This window comes from Trachymyrmex cornetzi, unplaced genomic scaffold (assembly GCF_001594075.2).
Source record: "Trachymyrmex cornetzi isolate Tcor2-1 unplaced genomic scaffold, Tcor1.1 scaffold83, whole genome shotgun sequence".
Taxonomy (NCBI): domain Eukaryota; kingdom Metazoa; phylum Arthropoda; class Insecta; order Hymenoptera; family Formicidae; genus Trachymyrmex; species Trachymyrmex cornetzi.
In genome coordinates this window covers 5,213,150-5,236,169 of record NW_017300169.1, presented here as the reverse complement: position 1 = coordinate 5,236,169, position 23,020 = coordinate 5,213,150, and the positions used below count along the sequence as shown (strand labels likewise).

The following is a 23,020-nucleotide window of genomic DNA, read 5'->3' as shown; positions in this document are numbered from 1 at the left end:
TATTCGACGAACACTCCATTAGATATGGACGAGTATTTCAGATGAGAGAATCTCCAGATAGTAGAACTGGACAATAATACAATGATGTTATTGCATTATTAAAAAAATATATATAATAAAATTTATTTTATATTAAATTTCTGTAAAGAAATTCTATCAATTTTTTATAAAGCTAATGTATTACGAATGGCATTTTAATTAATATCATCATTTTAACAAAATTAATATCGTCTTTATGATTTTATATTTCACGCTTTTAGGTTAATGAGCATGTTAGCGTTAAATAAAAAATTTTTTCAATTAACACCAAAAAGTCGAACGTTACTAATTGCATATGTTGGCAAAAAGACAATCGAAAATTAAATGTTATTAGATTTATGTAAAAAATTATTGTTGAGATTATTCCGGAGCAATGACTCAGATACAGCTAAGCGAGTTTCCCTTATTTCTGACAGATTTTGAATCAGATTAGTAGAACTTTCATTTGCTATGCACCAATAACTTGAAATTTAGCAAATGCATTGTACTCCGCATTATTTCCAGCGTGCTCGAATGCATCTTCGCGATGACACCATTTATCGCCTGCTCTTCGCTGAATCTGCATTCCCGGACCAGCTTTCGATTCGTCCCCCCCGTATTCTAAGAACGCTAGTACTTCGATGATGCTTTCAATACTCAAGAGCTTTTTACCTTCTCATCTACTCTTTGCGACGTCCCTGAAAGTTTAACAAGAGATACTACTGTTCAGTCCAACGTTTTAATTTATATCGCGAAATCACTGCAATGCTGACGTTCCCTGTAAAAATAGTGTACGAAGAAACTTGATAACGATACATATTTCATGATTTTAATATTAAACAGATATATTTATATGTATGACCAGAAATAAAATAAAATTAATTCTAAGGTAATATTTCTGTACAATGTAATAGAAAGTAATTGTATACAATATATTTATTGAAACGATTCTACAGGGTCAGATTGCTTGAAATTTTTTATAAGAATTTTTATGACAAATTGAATAAATATACGAAAGTGAAGCGATATTTATATGAGCAAAATTTACAACATATAAAATGTAAACGAATATATTTTTTATTAGCCAATCCTTATATTAAGTATGTAAGCGTACGATATACATGTATGAATATACTCTGTTTCTTTTTTGAGTAAATATCGTTTATTTGATGGTAAATTTTAGCTAGAAATCTTCAAGAGAGATACCGCTGAGATAAATCTCTACAAAATAGATTAAATAAAAATTAACAAAATAGCAATTATTATTGCAACTTTTATTAACAAACCTAATTTTTCAATTTTTTTATACTAAAAAATTAATATCACAAAATAAAATATTTTGGTTGGATTGTCCATGGTTCACTCCATAGCGACATGCCTCATTTCTAGTTAAAGAAGATTTCTAGTTAAAATTCGCAATGATCGGACTACCAAACTGAAATGTCACTGTTAAACAACGACCTTAAAAAAGAAACGGAGTATATACATTGTACATATACATATGTATCTCTCGAATATTTATATAAGCATTATCAATAAAAAATATTTTTTTATTCTTTTTATGTTATATAAATATCACTCAAAACTGTACTTTCCTATATTTATTCAGTTCGTTATAAAAAAAACTTAAAAATTTTGAACAATCTGACACTTTAGTCCTCTTAAAAGGCAAATATTTATGTTACAATAAAATAATAAAAATGTTACACTAAATTAGTTGGTATATACAGCTAATAATAAAATTTAATAAATTTTAAAACAAATATTAAATGATAAAATTATTGATTTTAGGTGAGCAAATTAAATTGAGAATTTACTGTATTTTCATTTATACAAAATTGAAATTAAATAATTTGAAAATAAAGAGAATATCTGTATATATATATATATATATATATGTATAAAAGAGAGTATTTATATATGTGTTTAATATATTATATTATAATATATCGCATTATATTATTTAACTAACATATTACACTAAATCATAATTTTTCAAATATATTTTTCTTCATCTTTCACACGAAAAAAAAAAATAAATAAGAAAAGGTAATTGCAATTTGTAGTATGAGATAACTTTATAGATGAAAACAGAGTTTGACCCGACAGAATATTGATTGCAATAGTCGCGGCATCGTGCTGCCACGAATTGTTCGTTTGCTAAACTTTATACACACTGCACCGTATGAATCGATTTTGTAGTCGGTAAAACAGACGATGATTATCTTCAGCTGTGAAGCTGTGATGTTACGGTAAAATTTTCGTGGAAATTTCATCAGGTTCGAAGATTTTCCGCGACGGCACCACCAGGAAAATTACGGTCCAAGAACATATAAGATATTTCAGTTTTTCCGCATTGCAGGTAACATAAGATATCCCCTGATATCATATATCAATATGGAATAAAAAAATATTTCGGTTTATTAGTCGTATAAATTTTACATTGAAAAAATTCATGTAATTTTACATGAAAATTGCATGTTTATGACCGAAAAATTATTTAAATATGATTGGAAATTTACTCAAAATTGTAAATTTTCAATCATATTTAAGTAATTTTCCGGTCATAAACATGTAATTTCCATGCAAAATTACATAAATTTTTTTCAGTATACTAATCAGACGCAAAATTTTGAATCTTTAAATAGATAGCAATCTACCTTTGCAAGAATCTTGTAAAAATCTAATTTTATTTTCGTCTCTATGTAAGAATCTTGTAAAGATATAATTTTGATGTCTTCATCTCTACGATGAGACGCCGGTAAAAGTATTACAAAAATATCTGAGCCGGGAAAAGATCTAAAGTAAGATCGTTTCGCGGCGAAAAGACGTATAAACAAAATTGTGTATTTTAAACAAACACACATATAGAAATATGCTTATATAAACGTGACAATTTGGCAACCAAACGTCGCAATCTTGTTAAGCCTTCGACGACATATCCGTCTCGTATGTCTGACGATTTGACAATTCAGCGTAAAATGTCTCGTCGAGGAATAGCTTCCCTCGCTTCTTTTGCTTACACTGGTAACTGCGATCGCAATGCTTAGTTATGTCTAAGCTTTAAATACTGATACGACTATTGATTCAATTTCTCACGACAACGTGGGTGTCTGCTTCGTTAACGTTAGAAAAATACCTTAATAAAGAACATTGTAAAAAACATGCAAGATCTTCGCGGATGAAAGTAGGTCAGAAAGTCCAGCATACTCGTCGTAAGAGTAAGAATCTGCCCGTACATAGTATTCCGCAAGGAGCAAACTATCTCGAAAAGATCAGTAAATCTCAAGACGATTGTCTTAAGCGTTGGCCGAGCTTCTCCCACGTGGTACAACTTGTCAGATTTAGATAAGTAAAGTTTCGCGAAACAAGGAGAAATGGGAAGAGAAGGAGGTAAGGGAACAGCTAACTTGTAAAGTTTTCCATAATTAAATTATAAGACTTTACTATGTTATAAGCGGCATACTCTTTCCTCCTTCTCCACCTCGAGTTACTCAAAGCAATTTAAGGCATCACAACTTGAAATTACAATCGCGTTTTTATTAGCATTATTGGTCTATTCTTTGTAATCAACTACTGTGCTGCAATCAATATTACATCTTGCGCAAGAAGACTACCAATACAAATTATACTAATGGTGACACAACTAAGATCGTTTAACACGAAGAAATCCGAGAAAGTACTGGAAATGGAATTAAATTAATCAAACATCAAGTTGTTTTCATTATCAACGTCACGTTAGTGAGATTACCCACGCAATCAAGAACTGTTACAATATTGCACAATCTCTGTTAATTAATAACACCACGGTACTGTGTAACAGTGTCGACATTGATAACAAACATACGCATTTGTAAACGCATACAAATGCAAGAAAAATCTATATCCATTTAGCGAATATAGAGAAGGACCAGTTCCAATATTTAAACTGCGACTCTTTGCTGTCGTTTTAATATCAATTTTGCTAAAGTATTTTTTTACCGAGTACCTGTATCGATTTTCGCAGAATAGTCTGACATATCTATCCGCCGAGCTCTCTTCGTATTTGTCAAAGTTCATATCGTGAACAAACATACCTACATGTAGCATTAACGCGGGAGGCCACGAATCAGATGGAACATACCGCTGATTCGCGATTTCCAGCTCGTCATATGAACGATAATACTCACTGTACGCGCAACGAAATGTGTAATTTTACTTGGAAGAACTGGCACACACGCTAGTAATGCCAATGCTATAACCCAGTCATATTGATCTGAAGGTATTTTCTCCTTTTTATTAGCAAATGTTATGCTTCATTTCCGCGACGTATATACCAGCGACGTGCACTCGTGATGTTGAATGAAAAATGTAATTTATCTGGAAAGACCTTGAAAAGATACAATAAGAAGATACTCTTTATGTTTTACAATGAATTAGATTTACACATGCACATTGTCCACCATCGCTCGTGACATCTGTCGTTTTAGTTAGTCTTGATACCCACATTCTTTAGAAACGAGGCATTCGAAAAAAATATAAAGTTTAATTAAGACTGATTTAAAAAAATTTAGAAACAATAATTGACTTTATTTTAATGTATATTGGATAAATTAATATACTTGACAATAAATATTAGTGTGAGAATGAAAGATTTCAGACAGCCTTGAGACAATTTCTCACTTGGGGAAAGCGATTACAAGTAAAATTTATCGTGCGCAAAGCTTCGTCAATCATCATTTTACATGCGGGTACACTTGAGAACTGTTTGCCAGTAGTTTATATGCAGAACTTAGTGGCTAGGGTTAGATCTTAAACAAATCAAGGTCGTCGTAGCGACCCTCAGGGGCGCATTATTATCGATCTCAGCGAAGAATCGTTGAGGAAACAACGCAAAACGAACCGGCCTGGCATGAATAAGGATTACATGTCGAAATAATCGATCGTAAATGAAATATTAAATCTTAAACCCAAAAAGCATTTAAGTTTCTGTCAGCTATATATCAGAATAGTCTGTAAACTGTATGCAAAGTAATCATTTAGGCATTTACACCTACGATGCTGCTATTATCATATAGTTCCATTATTCATATTATGTGCATATAAATGACAAACGTAACTCAAAAATTTCTTATCAAAGTAACTCTTCAGTGTAAATATCAGAGCTCTCTTTCATCAATCTGCTTGATGTAATAAAATAGAATAAAGCATAATCTTTATATTTGGCTTAGTCAATATTGTACTTAAATTCGAATTGAACGATCGATGTCGTTATAAATATTCTCGTCACGTTGTTTCAACATTATTACGTGCCTTGATCGCGCGAGGGAAGTTCGAAACAAAGTTCGAAATTACCTGTTTCCAACGTGAGCAAACGTGTAACGTTCCACGTCATCGTTGTTTCTAAATTAACTTTAGCAATACACAACAATTGCAATACATTAACGTCAAACATAAACAAACTTTTACGATAATATAAAAACATTGGATTTTCGATGAGGCCGGGTTTAGAGAATATTTTAAAGTGTCAGTGATTGATTATGAGCTACTCTCTCTTTCGGTAATTATCTCTCCCTTCTTCCGTGATAAATGCGTAACGGTCTAATTAATGAAAAGTTGATCGGACACATCAAATGAGAAACAAAACGTTTCGGAATAGATACGTCAAATAGCTGTATTGTTAATGATCTACTATGTCTCGTGCATAGCGATAAAACTGACTTTCGTTAAATTACATCGAATTTAATACTGCAATATATTACTACATGGAAGAAACCATTTTGCTAAAGTATTTAAAAATATAATTACAAACGCGCGCGTGCATTCAAACATAAAGAGAAATGTTGTAAAAAGTTTTGATATTCTAATAATTAGCTTGATCATCCTACATAATTATTTTATTAATTTAACATTATTTTCAAATCTATATCTGTGTGTGACCAAATTTTTAGCTATTTTAGCAAAATTATTTTGTCCGTGTATTTTATTGAAACCCGTTTATGGAACTTGCGAATTACAAACTGTATAGCGATTTATTTTGTTAAACAACATGTTTAACGGGCCACTGAACGCGAACTTCAATATAGAGTTGTAACCACCTACTCGACAAGCATACGCGTTGCAACATTGATCGATTAATTAGCGTGTAATGTTACACATGCATAGGTACATACAAGAGAGAGTAAATACAAAATCAGTAAAATAAGGCAGGTAAATAGTCTCTCATTCCATCATGCTCGTTAATTTACGCTTGCATATAAATATGCTGCTTGTGTGACCAGCAGGAAAATGTCAAAATTCAGGCATGAAATCACTTATTCATGTCGTAGGGTCAGCACGTTCTCAAGGAGTTGCAGTATCCATCCCATTTAGATGCAAGTTAGTAATTCCTGTAGAGCTATGTTATGATATGGCACGTTATACATCAAAGGATACGTAATTGATGGGAAATTATTGCTTCCTCAGTCATAGGATATAACTAGACAAGTACTTAATTAGCGACTAAGGTAGCAGGTGAGGTGAATATCGTGCTGTTCTTTAATTAGACACGTTGACACCATTGACGTATAATCTTCTCCCTTCTGTTGTATTTTTTAGTATATTATTGTCTTTGTCTGTTGAAAACACTACTAGAATTTGAAATCAATAATAACTAGCTGCCGGCAATATATTGCGGTAATACCGCGTATGTGTCATTGTCTTGATCAACAGAGCTTTTTGTACTAGTAAAGATAACTGCAGTAACTGAGAAATAGTGATACGAGCAAGACAAAACTATCCAAGACGATAAAACAAAATATTACCAATAAGAATATAGGTAAATTACAATGTACTAAAAGAGCAATGTTGCTGAAGAATCTAAAAATTTAGCTAGATACAAATCTGAAAAATAATTGCTGGACCATTAAAACAATTAGGTAAAACGATAAAATTGGTTGCTATAGAATATCAAAACATTTTGCAGCATTGCTCATTATGCTTAAGATGCTAATTCAGTAAAATTCAGTAAAATTCAGTAAAATTATTTTGATCCAACAAAATTATTTTCATATCTATATCTAGCCAAATTTTTAGATTCTTCAGCAAAATTGCTCTTTCAGTGTAGAAAATTTAGATTGCAAAACATATACAACTTTAGATTAAAGAATACAGATCTTTTTATATTATTTAAAAAAAATTTTTTTCTATAAAAAATTATGGACAAATTATTACTTCACACAGTTCATTTAATATTTCCTATATCGCATATTGACGATGAAATTTGAGATCCGGGGGAGTATTGTTTCCAAATCGATAGCTGTAATAATGGGCATCCGGCTGAATGACAATTTGTGAATTAATGGATGTATTCTCAACATTGTATATTGATGTAAATATGGATTTCATAATCAGCTTATAAACAGAATATCTGCGAAAAGTAATTAGTATTGTGAAAGGGTCACGTCTATTCGTCAAAATACAGGTTATTCCCTTCAAAACGTTTTAATTTTGTTCCAATATCAAGATAATATCGTATCCTCTCGCTGTATAATATCGTAATTCTCTCAAACAAGTCTCAATTTACTCATATTTTGCGTTTCATCTCACGAGCGTAGTAAAAGCTATCCTGGAAAGGCTTTGTTTAACGAGTCAAGGGTCGACGGTGCACTTTACGAGTGACGTTAGACGATCTAAAATGTAGGTAAGAGAAGAGAAAACAGAGCCGTTACTGCACTTCAGCTATGATATGCAAAATGGAAGATTTTTATACAATATGGTGGCTGTATGAGCGATCAAGTTCAACTCGCGTTTCTCAAGGACATTTTGACCTTGCATTTCTTGGACGTAATATTGTTTGTACCAAGACGGTGGTTTAGAATTATTTTATATTCCCTAATCCTATCGAATATCACAAAGAATATTTCAATAAGGAATATTTTATTTCTACATGTTTCTCTCAAGACCATACTTTGATGAAATTAATATATGAAATTAATATATGTGAAATTAATATAAAAATATAGAATATGTATATTATTAGTATATTATATACATTAGTTTTATATTTTCAAAAATATGTTATTTTAAAATATGTAATATTATTGTGCACTATATATATATAGAATAAGTTACATCACTGAATAAAAATTGAAACATTAAAAAAATATATCAGGTATATATTTGAATTAAATAAATTAAATTATTACATTTAAATATTTTTATGAGTTCATTTAAAATAAAACATATTTTACAGTTGATGATACTTTTTCAATTTTTATAAAAGCTCGGTCTTAATTCCATATAAAGTCTTAACAAAATTTTTAATTAATCAAATATAGAATTTATTTGGACCAGGACGAGCTTCCGCAAAATATTCATTGATTAATTACTAAACTAAACCATTATTTTATAACATTTCTTTTCAGAAAAAAAAAAGCAAAAAACAGTAAACAGCAAGTTTCTTCAGTGCACACCTAATTAAAAGAAGTGTGAAAAGTTTGGCAAAAATATTTTATGCAAGAATTTTTCAATATAACTTTAATGCGCAGCACCGAAAAAAATTTAATTTTTTTATGAAAAAAATATCTAGCAAAAGAGGCTGTACATTTAGCAAGTCATATTTGCACTCATGAGTAATTCATGTGTGCATCATATAGATGTATGCTTTTCGCGCATACATTTAGCCTGATTCAAGCCCGTTATATTCGAACGCGTAAAAATCGAATTGATAAGTCTTTTTATGCTCAAAAATATATTGTTTCATTTCATTAATTTACTGCAATCTGACATTCAAATTAAGCTATTCTGTTACAAGAGAATGCTACGTGCTTGAGTATCTGGAAAGAAAAATAAATGGAGATGAATACGTTACGCCGGATTATCAAAACGAAATGTTTACATCGATCAGACGAAAGCAATTTTATTCTGATTGGAGTACGTTTAAATGCTTTCGAATCCGTTCGACATAATTTCTCGAGTAGCACGGGAAAGATTTTCAGGTTGTTCCGCATTCATCGGCCGACATTTCCAGGTTGGAAGCATAGTAAATGTGTAATCTATTTTCGAACGTACGTCCCAGTTGAACGATGCCCGGTAAACGTTTGTATACCGGCCGACAAACACATGTTTGTACTTGGAATGTGACGCGACATAATTACTGCGGTTTGCCAGAGTGTGGTTGAGACGGACGTTGTAAATCGGGAAAGAATAACTGCGGTTAATATTTCTTCTCAAGCAATAAAAACTTTAAAAATAATAAAACAACAAAATAGAGAGAGAGAGAGAGAGAGAGAGAGAGAGAGAGAAAGTGAATAATAATTTATGCTTTTAAGCAGAGTTGGAAAGTAATAATTAAGTTACTTTTTTATAATGTTAAAGTAAGAAAATATAATATTAGATTTTAATATTATATTATTTAATAATAAATATTAATTATAATAACAAATATTAAAACTTAAAACCCTAAACTAATCTCCATATAGCAAAGTTTTCTTTATATTAAAAACTTATTCAATAAAAATTTTTTATAATTTAATATCTTTATTTTTTAATACCATTAGGAATTTAGATTGTAATTCACAAACACAAATTTTATTAAAAACTTTTATTAAGCATTGTTTTTAAACATTAATGTCATTATTAAGAGTGCATTCCCATACTGTCAATATTGAAAATTTATGGTTCACGTTACATATATACTATAGAGTTTCAGCATTGGCAGAGACTGTCGGAATACAGCCTACGATATAAAATACAAAATATTTTTTTAAATATTAAATTTCTATTAAAATAAAATGTTTGTTTTAATAAAAAATAACATGAATAGACATAAATACTTAAAAAATATTAAATAGATATAAAATAATAGAGAATGAATAATAAAAGTAATGACTGAATTCCGTTTTCCGTTACCGTTACAGACAGAGAAAAGTACCGATTTTTACCGAAAAAAGGAACGATAACGAATGGCGTAACAAGTAACGTAGTATTTCCCAACTTTGCTTTTTATTTAACAACTATATTCTTTCGACGTATTTCTAGGAAGCAAGAGATTGTAACGAAAAGCGATATTTGATGAACTACACAGAAATTAAGCACTTCCAGCTTTATGTGCCAAAAATAAGCTAAGATGACGCTATGAGAGGCGCTTTCAAGAAAATGAAAGATGACTGTTTCTTTGAATAAAGCAAGGTAAGTATTACAAAGCGAACAAAGGGTTCGCAATATTCTGCATTATTCAAAGCTAATTACTTTCCTAAAATAATTAGCTCCTACATTCAATATATTCAATATAGTCGATAACACTTGTAACATTAACATTTTATAATATCATTTTTACTTTGTATTTCTGAAATATTAAACGACACATCTTTATTTTAAAAGAAGTCATTGCTATATTTAAATAATATAATTTCCTAAATCAAAGGTAATGTAGTACGCGCATGTAGAAATGTCTGCTCAATCGTATCGTTATGTAATTGATATCATCGCAGCGTAGTAATACGCAACATTAAACGCGCCATATGCGTATTAATCATGAAACACGTATTTGTGTATGTCGCATATCCCGCGGGCTTTATACGAACAAGGCAGAATATTCTAATATAACATAAAATGAACACCATATTGTTCGTACTTCGATCAAACAGCATCCAATTAATTCTAAACATGAAACGAGGACTATTCGATCACAAAGGAACGTTGGTCTGTGGTTTAAACGCTTCTCTGTACTTACAAGTGACAAGAACAATTACATTTGATTTGCGTTAGTGCAATATGGACTCTCTATCGGATTTTGTATTTATAAGAATATTGCTTCTTTATAAGATCACATAAATTTCTTATAGAGAACTCAAAAGTAATTATAAAGTATTTATCTTTTTCTTCTTCTTTTTAAGAAGATATCGAGATAATAATTTTTTGCTACTCTTAATTAAATAAAATATATAAAACATTTAGAAATCTGTGTAGTCGTAATTTTCTTTTTGAATGTAGAAAGAAATGTTTTAATATAGAAATTGATTTCTTAAATATAGAATTTTGAATTCAATCTCGAGAAGAAAACTTAAAATTTTCTATTATTTTCACATTACATATCAATGAATAATTTCTTTAACAATTAAAAAAAAACTTCTATTGAAATTAGAAATAAATGGTAGCTGTATGAATTTCAAATCTAAAGCTTTATGTTTAATTCACATGCAATGGATGAGAAATCAGGGCGATAATATTATTGCAACATCAACGTGAGCCACATAGCGCATGTTTCATGTTTAATTTCATATTTACTCCGTAGCAAATCCAATTCGTCATAATGACATAACCATTCGTATTGTAATAATTGGCATCCCGATGGATTTTTAGTGCCGTGCATAATATTAGATTTTCCCAGAGATGTATCCATTAAAATCGAGTCGTTGTAATTGCATAAACAAATGTTATCTCTGGTTTTGTTATCAAATCTCGTATTTATATCATCTAACCTGTTCGTTGTTTAACTGTTCACGAGTTTACCCAATAAATTTCCATCGATTTCTATCAATTCCATTATTTTTTTTACAAACTGGCGCACAGGCAAAGGTTAACATGGCGAATGATCGCCTCGGGCGGTTCTACCTCGAAAACACGGACACAATGGCAGGGCAGGAAATTCGATCATTCAACTACTCACTCTAGAAAGACCTCGGATTCGCTTCGGGGCAACACCAACCTCGGCAATACGATGGCCTTTTTGCGCCGGCTCTTAAGCGTCTGCGTGGCGAATTGGAACTCTGATGTCTGCAATGTCTGTAGGGGTGAATGCGGGCTCAGGATCGTGATCTTGCGGTCGCTACCACCTGGACTGGTGAGAGAGAACACACTGGTCGGCGGCGGTAAACTGAGGTGCTGCGGTATCTTTCTTTCCAAACCGGTGTTGGCGAAAAGGCCGCGCCTGACCTCAGCATTCATGCTCTCTTCTCGATGAAGATTCTCACTGCTCTTCGATTCGACTGTCACTATCCTGCGCACGTCTCTCGTAGACGACGTCAGGAAACTTCTGTAATGAGTCTTGGAGGAGCCTACATGTGTTTCCGAGGACGAGGACAGAGACTCCATCGACTTGGAATCTTCGCTGTAACGATCGTCGGCACTCAGGAAGTTTTTCGACGATCGCAGACTCTCCATCGATCTGGCAGTCACCTGGCTGACGGCACCTGTTGTTAATAAATGTTGTTGTTGCTGACGCTGCTGTAGCCTCGAGATGCTCTTCACCTCGGGTTCGTATTCCTCCTGGCTGGAACTGGACTGCGGACTGCGATTCGTCACCATAAAAAGGCCCAATCGCGAGCTATCGCTCACACGTAGGGACGACACCGTCGTTCTTTTATTACGTAGAGATTCAGCCTCATCAGGAATATCCAGGGAATAACGACATTTCTCATATAATTTGCGCGCCTTAACAGATTGTGACGCCTCCTCATCTTTCGGTAAATTCTCTACTTCGTTTTCGGATGCGCACTCCATCGTGTCGGAATCCGACTCCTGCGCTCGCAAAATATGCTGACTGATCTTCGAGGTAAATTTGGAGGTGGAAGTGGTAACTTTTGTGGAAAGCTGGTTCACCAGCGTAACTGCTTCACGCAAGTCTTCAGTATCATCCTCGTCCATCTTTGCAGAGTCGCTAAATTATTCAGGAAACACTTACAAAAGTTGCTGCAGTCAAAAATAAGAAACGAAGGCTTTTTTCTGTGATAATGTTATATCACAAGGTTGTCAGAAGATTATTGCAAGCAGTTATATATAATTCGTCAAAGAATTAAACTCGAAATTATCAAATTTTCACAGGATACGTTCATGATTCCACGTAGATTTCTTCGTCATCAGATTGGAATGTATTGTCCACGACACTTTTTTTCTTTCGATTGCACCATGTGTTCCATCTACACGATCTTGTCGCTTAAGAGCCAACAAGCTGAAAATCAATGACATTTTTCACCATTTTTGGAACAATTTTCTTTAGTTGGAGCACTTGGAGCTAGTTTCGACGTTATTTTTTGCATTTTCCATCAACCTCGCTAATAATTTTCAATAATAACACAAAATTCATGAGTGATTATAAATCGATATTTTTATTATTCAGTCTATTGCATATTTTATTGTTAAACGCTATAACAGATAATATTTTAAATATCGAATTAACAAATATGTTTCCAATGTTAAACATAGATTGGAGGTCAAAGGTTGGTAACCGAATCGCAAAGATAAAAGCGTCCAAAAGGAAATTGAACTATCGACAGTTACGTTTAAAAAAATATTTACTGAATGTAAATTTGTCATTGATACCTTTGTACAATAGCGAATATTTGTTTTCAATCACAAACAAGTTAATCGAAACTAAAATTCAATTATTTTTATGTCGCATGTTCAATCGAAATTACATAAAATAATCGAATCTACTATATTTATTTTTTAAATTTCATATTTTGAGAATACCGTAATTTTATATTTCCAAGAGGTTCTAAAACATTTACATATTTTATTTAGTTCTTTCACAGACAAAGAAAATAATTAATATTTACATAACAAAAAATTATAACAGCAACTTAACTTCCTACGAGAAAATTAAATTAAAACAATACAAATAAAACAACTTTATTTGTATTCAGAGTGAATAATAGATTTTGTAATTATATATATGTATTTTCGAAATTTGATTCATATGAATAATGACATAAATTCACTTAAACTGAACTATTCTTCTGACAACAAATGTTTGTAGAACATGTGTGCAAAAAAAGTAAGAACAAAACGAAGCATTAAGTAAATTTAACATGGGTTTCTGTTGCAATGTGTGTGTGTGTGTGTGTGTGTGTTGAATATTTTTATTTACGCGTATATAGATTCAATTTTTAGCGACTTGTCTAAGCGGGTAAACTGAACTGTTCTTCTGACGACAAATATTTATAGAACACGTGTGCAAAAAAAGTAAGGCAAAAAGAAACATTGAGTAAATTTAATATAAATTTCTATTGCAGTGACGAATATTTTTATTTGCGCGTATTTTCAATTTTTAGCGACTCGCCTAAGCGGGTGATCATTGATTTTTTTATAAATCCAATTAACGGAAGGATTGTGACCCGATTATAATTAAATTGCTTGTTATCGACATTTCCCCTCCCCCCTCCTCCTCCTCCTTCTCCTCTCTCTCTCTCTCTCTCTCTCTCTCTCTCTCTCTCTCTCTCTCTATCTATCTATCTTTTCTGTTCCTGAGACATTTCTCCGGAATCAGAACATTTATAGCTTCCGTAAGATTTTACTATGTCCACCGCGAAATTTACGAATTAAAGCATCTGTGTATAAAGGTAACTTCCTGGATTTGAAAGCTTCGCTTTCAAGTAACATGCAATTGACGCGCGAACAAGAATTCGATACAAGCTCTCAACAATGGTCACCGGTAGAGACAATACGTACAATAGGCACTGCAGTAGAGTCATTCAATTGCATCCCGCCTTAGTCGAACGCCCGTCTGGCTTCAACAGTTATACCGTATAAATTAGAAACGGTTGAACACTTTAAAGCTAGCTTATTTGTGTACCTAGAACTTGCAATAATTACAGTAGGAGATAATCTTCTGAGTCAGAAACGATATAGACAATATCTCGCATCTTTTTTTCAGCGGTATTTATCGTAAAAAATATCGTTTGTTTCTATGCTAAGAATTTCCTTGTTTCTTTAAGAAAAAAAAATTTTCTACGTAGAGGCATTTTCATGTTCCATAGTCCCAAGCAAATAACGTACGCGTTCCAAGCATTACTCACATAAACAAAGTAATTCACGGTATTAAGGGTAGTTGATGCGGTATGCAAATCGCATTAATTACATATGGAAGCGCGCATAAATTATTTCAACCAGTCATAAACGTAATAACGCTATAATCGAGATGACTATTACATAACGTAGTCTAATACTAATAAATTTATATTCCACACATTTGTCATGTTAATTGTACAGTTCGCTTCGGATAATGAGTAATATTAAGCAAATTGAATCACGTTACATCAATGACGCGAATTTAATAATAAACTTGATAAATGTCGAATGAGTATTGAATGTGACGATCTTTGTTGCTATCGTCACGTACTGTAGCAATAATAGTCTGACGAGCAATTTGAAATCTTCGAAACAACTTCTGTGCTGATTAGATCGCGCCGGAAGTCAATCAGATGGCCATTCGATCTCGAACGAACTTTCTGCTAAAGATTAAAGATTAGTCTAGAATGTCATAGTACAATGAACAAAATTGCTAAAATATTATAAATTGTTAATAAAAATACTAAATTCGCGTAAATTAAAAAATCGCGTAAATTATCGCGCTACATTAAATTTATTTTTCTATTAATTAAAACAATTTTGTGCCGAATTTCAAATTTAAGTTTTGCTTATGATACCTTCGTAGCAAGTTTTTTTATATTGTTTCATCGATTTGTATGTTGTAACGATATTTGATCAATCATAGTTAATTCGTTTACAGAAACAGCCATTTACAATGCATTAAAAATTGTTTGCTTTAGCTATATTGAAGGAACTAATATGCTGCACGCTGCTGCCGTTTCTATCAAAAGGCCGGTTTGTAAATAGATGCCAAGAAATTTTGCCAAATATTTGCGAAACTTCTAGTCATCTATATCAAAGTACGGCAGGTAAAAACATTCTTCGTTAATTTAACGTCTAAAAGCGCGCTCAACTGCCGCTCAACATTTAATATTTCATAGTACGTACATGATGAAAACTTCGATATCGAACTTTCAGTGTGTACTTGAACTTTTTCAGCTTTGGAAAGAAAAAAATCGTTTCTCCTTATTACAATTATATATTTTTAAGAATGATACGCTAAATCCTTTACACATTAAACGTTTAATTGTTTTTGAAGATTTCAAGTATTTTATGATATGTCTTAACATTTTAATATTAAAATTTTGAAACTTTAACTTTGATTAAGTTTCAACTTCTACGAAATTTCAGTGTCTTTCTCATCTATGATCTTGACATACAGCACGGGTATCTAATCTTTTAAAGGACATTAACGCGACGCCGTATTGATGGAAAAATAGTTTTCACAATCAGACTTCGTATCGTAAAAGCACTATTTCTTCGGAATGATCTTTTATTTTAAACTATTAAGGACGCCCACGTTGAAACCATTCGAGCATATCTACGCTGCAGATTACGTAGCCGATTGCACGCGAGGCTTTACTAGCATTTTCCTTATCGATCGCGCTCTTGCAATGCATAGGGAGCTTCTACGAAATGATCGCAATGGAAATTTGCACAATACAATTTGATCTCGGAATATATGCTTATTGTTATTGCAATAAAATTTAAAAATCAGAATTGCTGCACTATCGTCGAACTATTGAGGTATATTGCACTTTGTATATCAATGCAATTATATCGGATATTGTGGGAGTCGAACTAGTTGATTAATTGTATATTCGTTACGAATATTAATAATTAATTAACCTAGCAAAGATTATAATTGATCAAATATCCATATTTAAAGAAAAAAATATAGTGGTAGTAACTATAAAAATGACAATTATGTAAGTTTTATATACATGTAGAATTAATGTAGAATTAATGTAAAATAGTTGAACAAAAATTATTTTATAATTTCCAATAACTTTTATAATTCGCGTTAATTTATATAAAACTTGTACAGTAAAAAAAAACGTGTTTTTAGCCTTTTTTAAGTTGTTTAAAAATGTCATAGAAATATAGAAATTAACTTGAATGAAAGCTCCAACCTTAAGTTATAATCGTAAAATAAAGATAAATAATTAGTAATGTGACAACATTCTTTTACAGCACAAATATTTTGAAGAGCGCTCACCAACTATAGCGTATGCGTATATGCCATTCGCTATACATATACTGTTATTCTATGCAAATTAATTGTTTGAAAAACGTCACGATATGATTATAATTAATTGATTAGTTAATTTATGTTATGAATTAACCAACATTATGTAACAGAATATGTAGGTACATATTATAACATATAATATTATGTGTAACAAAATATTTTTAAGATCGATAAATTAATTAATTAATTGCATAATTATAATCGTAGGATATTGGTGTTTTTTCATACTATTTTCCAAACAATGTGATAAAAGTTTAAAAATGTTATAGTATAATTGCACTAAAATGCATTAATATTGACGAATTAAGCAACTGTAAATGATAACATACAATATTTTACAATCAATGAAAAGAAATACATTCTCTAAAGTAAAATTTAAAATAAACTTTAAAATACTGGGAGAATACAATAGTGAACCATAAACTGCTCCTAAATCATTATATAAGCTGCAGCCTCTTTCTATAATCAGAACACGTACTACAATCAGCTGTAATTGTCTCATCCCGAAAATAGGTCGTATCGAATTCAACGAATTAATAGGTCGTAGAAATTTCTGGGGACACGGTAACCTTGTTCCCGGGCTTAAATGAATAGCCGACCTGGCGATTCCACGACGGGCAGTCACGATTTGTTGATGACCACCGGCGTGAAATCGTTCATAGTTTCACCACCCACGCGAGACACAAGGCAAGGCTACATTACACTTTACTGGTACGACCCCAGTGAAACACGCCACTTCCGGTTAGATCCGTTTACCGAGCTCTATATAACAGTTTCATCGATTCCGGCAATACACCAGCTGGTTGCATCCAGATTAGGGGAAATGTTAGGTTCTAGGTCAAGCGGACTAGATTCGTCCTTTCACCTGGATCCATCATGATGCCACGCGATTTGACCATTTCGGTTGAGTGATGGACCATAGAATACTTCATCTCGAATGTATCTCTATACATTTAAATAGGAATGATGCGAGTGTGCATTCGTTCCGTAAATATTATACCCGATGAGATAAAAACGAGAAATCAAACTTTCTCTTTGCAAGTAGTTTTTTCAAATTATATAAGAGAAATATAAGAAAAATATAAATATAAGAGAAATTCTATATTTTCCACTTTATACCTGCAATCTCTGCATTTCTTCTAGAGTACTCAAATAACGTCCATCCTTCCTACAAGAATATTTTATATAAATATTCTATCAGTAGGAAAACAACTTGTAGTAAAAACCGTCCTCTTGAAGAATTTATTAGCGATATGAATTTGACTTAAAGACTTACATGCATGATAACAACTCGAAAATATCGAAGCTGTTAAAAACTTTGCAACGACGCAAGTCCAAATGGCAAGTTTCGCATGTATAATGTACAAAATGAAATATCTATCTCTCTACGCGAACGACATGACGGATGTTTAATGTGGTTTCATATTGATAGCAACGGAAATGCGCGAGAGTTGAAATTCAAGTTTCTTATATACGGATAGATTGAAGATTTTATTTCGCAATTTTAGAAAGAATTCGGAAGGATGTATAAACCAATATAAATCAAATACAAAAATTATTTAAAAAATGAGAAGAATGAAGGAATTTATGGTATTAAAATGTATTAAAATAATATTTTTCCATATTGTAATACTATCTCGATAAACATAAATAAACATGAATGCAAAGTATACAAAAGAGCAAACATTAAAATGCTATTTAACATTAATAAAAATTCCGTCCTTGATAAAATCGATATTCTCGCCGACGTCAACGTATTGTTAAAAGTTGAAGCTGCAATATAGTAGATTCTTCACCGAGGGAAATGTGTATTTGCATCTGTTTATAATATCCCGATGGAACCAACAGTGCGTAACAGCTACAATTCTCGCATTACGCACGTTTATTTACACATATGATTTCAATTTTTCATAAAATTCGAAATACGCTATCGCATGCATGACAAATGCATGATAAAATCGCGATATGCTGCGTTCATAACCGTTTCTCTTCGTAAAAGATCAAGGGAGGGGATGCTCCAAAGTGTCACGCGAAAATCGGTAATTGCACAAAAGCCTACTACAGCTGCATTCGTAACCTGCATCGCGGCAATGTTCCACTAATTAAACGCACCATGCGTTATGCAACAAACCTGCACACATCTATCTCATAACTTCAATCTAAAATTACATGCTAAATCATGTTAGAAGGTTTCGTGTATAATCAGGAGCGGCTGATATGAGTGAAATCAAGCGGAAACAAAAGCTCGCATTGTTCTGCAACGCGTTTATTACGCATATATAGATTTTCTCCGTTCTGTTTGTAAATAGGCTGGCACAGCTTCATCGGAGCAGCATAATTTAATTAACTTTTAATAACTAATAATGTTTTTATCTATTCCCTCTAAAAATGCCACATGCATCGTTGTAATGCAATATAAAAGGACTTTATAATGCAGTTCTGTAAGTAATCACAAAAACATTGCATTATTTATCTCGTAATTCTACAAAGTGTTTAGCACGTATATGAAGATGTTCTTTTTTCTGTTCGTGATTGTATTGGACAGTTTTATCGCCGGAGCTGCAAAATTTAGTAAATTCATAATAATTAACGTTCTTATGGACTCCCTCTAATGCCACATGCATCTTTATGATGCAATCGTTAATATAAAAAGGCGTTTTCTATGCAGTTTCTGCAAGTAATCACAGAAACATTGTATTGTTTGTCCTTTTCGTAATTATTAAACAAGATAACTTATTCAATATACGATTACCTTTTTAGAGTTAACTGCGATCATTCAGCCTTAACTTTGCCCCGCAGTTTATACGCGGACGATGAGAGGAAAATTAACCGGTTTCTCAACTTTAGTTTCTGTTATTAAGCAAAGTTGAAGATGGACTTTATTTTTAATTCTCCTGATTTATTATGGCAAATTCATAATAAATATACGTAGTCCTCCGTTCATGAATTTTTCGAATAAAATAACTCCGTAATAATCTTCTTATTTTGCTTGCCAGTCGATATTTAATTGGATTTCGATATCGAATAGCTTGTACTGATAATAATGTACGCACGAGCTGTTAACAGCATCTGTGTTAATTGCGGATTATTTAATGGATTTACAAGAACTATTCGCGTTATATTATACCGCGTGTGAAATTATGCTAACGAGTGGCGCTGAAAGCTGACAACGCCGACAACGTTTGAGGACACGACGTCACTTATGAAAATGGTACGTGAAGCTCGACCTGCTCGATACAATACTTGCATATCTAGAAAAAACTGGAATGAACTTGTTTATCATGTACGGCGCAGATAAATGAAATTTCAATCGGACTTGACGTATCGCGATATAAGAAATCATTCGCCTACAGCACGTTGGTCTCGCCAGTAACTATGCGGGATGATTCATGATCGTTTTCGGGCTTCGCTCGAAATAAAATAGGTGAGCCTCGCGTTTTTGCCAGAAATAGATCGCAGCGAACGATGGACCTCTGAGTGCGGGCAAATACTTTCTGATTTAAACCGACGAGTGTTGTTACTCATAGCGTCTAACAGATTCGCTTAAAATCTCCTCGATAATTGCAGCATGCTATCGGTAAACTATCCTACTGATATTATCTCCCGTTTTCAGCGTAAGTGGTGCGTGTATACATTTCACTTTTTTATATATAAATCCCGCTTTTATTTCTCATATTTCGTGTCGAGAAACGTGCGCTGTAAGATATCTTATATTTCGCGTGATAAACAAGTTCATTCTAGTTTTTCTAGAAATGCAAGCATTGTGTCGAGTTTCACGTACCATTTTCATAATTGACGTCATGTCCTGGAGCGTTGTCCATTAAAATGTATAAATCCTCTTAAAAAATTATATGCACAGAAAATCGTTTTAAATATTCTCGTAATTATAAAAATGTTACACAATTTGCATGATATATTTATAGAAGTGATTCAGAGAAAACTGCAGCATCCAAAAAATAATCTTTTACTTTGCTGTTTCCATAAAAATCACTATCAGCGATATACCAGAAACTAAATTAAATTTGACATTTAAATTAACGATAGCATCACGACGAATAGAAAAATCAAGATTTCATTCCGTGAAATTTCCCTGGCTCTTCTTCAACTTTTAAACGCAAAGCAACTGATCGTGAAGTGGCTCAATTTGAAACGAAGCGAAAAATTGCGTTCCAAGGTTTATGGATGCTCATCATTTACCTTTGCCGGTGTTTTTCGCTGAACGTGAAATATTTACTAACTTAATTACGAATAATGAGACAGTACAGAGCTTTATACGTTATCGCGAACGAAATAAACTTTAGAGCAATAAAACGTTGACGTTAAAAGGACTCTAATTTAATTAACTCACAATGAGATAACTGCGCATAAATTATGTTAACATCTAAGCTACCCTGAGGTAATTATAACTAATTTTCGACGCTCGAAATTACATCGGCGCCTTTCTAGTTTACCTACAACCTTTTAATTTTGGGTACATAGTTTCGTGTGAAACGTATAAAGGAGAAATAATTATCGAAGTTTCATCAATGTTACCTATCATGTATTTTACATCAGGGTTAATGAACACGTCTCAACTTGCTTCGTTACGGCGACTTCTTTCGAAATAATTTCCTCACAGAGAAGAGAACGCAGCAAGTTGCACAGTAAGGCACTCGTACGTGAAACGCAAGAGGAATCAGCTATAGAGAAAGTTTTCTCTCAGCGTCGGAACACAGCGCAAAAAGTTTAAAGATTCAAGTAACAAGCACCCTCTTAAGCCTTCTTTCCACGAGAAACGGATTCTTTACGAGTTGATTAAATGCGCAGAATGCAATTTTCTGATCACAAATGGTAATCGAAAAAGGAAAATAAAATTTCCTCGAAAAATAAAATGAAATAAAATAGAATTCAAACATAAATGCAAAAGCATCACATGGGATTACTTTATACGTGATAGCTATTGGTATTAGAAATTGAAAAAAAGGTGGAAATCTCTTGAGGGTAATTCCACTCGTTCGTCCAGGAACTACCCCCTCAAAGAATAACTTTATCCCGGAAATGTGCAGCTGTAGAAAAAAAATAAAGAGACTTCGAACGTGAGGCAAATAATAAATTTTTAAACGAAATAATCTTCTTTCTTTCGTTACCTAATAAAATTTTTTCTAACTTTGTATATCCCTATTTTTCCTTCTTTTTTCTTACTTTTTCTTTTAACTTTTCTTGCGATAACTTTTTTCTTTTGATTCTAACATTAGTTATATACTCCGATGTGTATAACTGTGATGATATTTTATACCACATTAATTAAATTGAATGGATGAGACACAGACTATAGCAGCTGGCAACGACAAGCTGTATGTGTTTCAATATATCAATTAGTTTTAATATGCCAACGGCATGCTTTAGCCCCATCATAAATTTTCAACATCATTAAATGATCTATATTTAGTTAAAAAGAGAATAATTTCCAGTTCATTTCAGAACGTGAAAAATTCACTCACATCTTTGAAACATAACAATCTATAAACTAATTTATAGCCTAGAAAAACGTCTTCTGCTCTTGCTTCAAGCAAGATACATCGTTTCCGTGCACACGTCAGACACATTTTTCTCCGTTGCCTCAGCGATATTTCATCTAATTTTCAGTGCATTCATACTTTCAGTACATTCATACTTTCAGCGAATCTCGAGTACGTTCTCGACGACGATTAATCGCAATCCTCCAAATGCATATTAAACATGCCTTGGATTTCTCTGGAAAGTGGATCGAGGAAATTTGACTCATGCTGCCTTAAATTACGCGCTCAAGTACTACAATAAATCGTAAGAATGATTGTTATGATCTTCGTTAACAACCGAGGATCCAAGTGGTTGTAAAAAGGTCTCGGAAAAAATATGTATACGCCCGATAAACTTCGCAAGAACTCAACTTGGGTGGGTGAACGAGTCTCAAACAGAAAACAAGTGTCTGTAATTGTCGCTTTAATGTCATTCTGAGAAGGTTTCTTCTTCTTAAGTAATCATTTGCAACGACGTGTGTCATGCGTGAAAAACGTTTTGTGCATTCAGAAACAGCTGTTTTGCTGTTCCTTTCTGTTATAAATAAGCGTACTTAAAGTGGATCAGACACTCAAGAGAGTATAGTTCTTCGGAGACTGCATT

The 23,020-nt window shown here is 32.6% G+C and overlaps 1 protein-coding gene across 7 annotated transcripts in view; it reads right to left on the bottom strand.

Annotated features, from left to right (window-relative positions):
- The window catches only part of dnc (phosphodiesterase dunce), a 215,054-nt gene that overhangs the window by 145,659 nt on the left and 46,375 nt on the right, over positions 1-23,020 (bottom strand). For 4 of the 7 annotated variants that reach the window (XM_018519399.1, XM_018519400.1, XM_018519401.1 and 1 more), the window contains exon 2: positions 11,648-12,928. The exons of 2 other annotated variants lie outside the window; for them this stretch is intronic. In XM_018519399.1, the coding sequence (XP_018374901.1) occupies positions 11,648-12,624 (977 nt within the window). In that variant the 5' untranslated portion in view covers positions 12,625-12,928. The remainder of the gene's footprint in view (positions 1-11,647; positions 12,929-23,020) is intronic. One more of the 7 variants, XM_018519402.1, reaches the window with a different exon arrangement.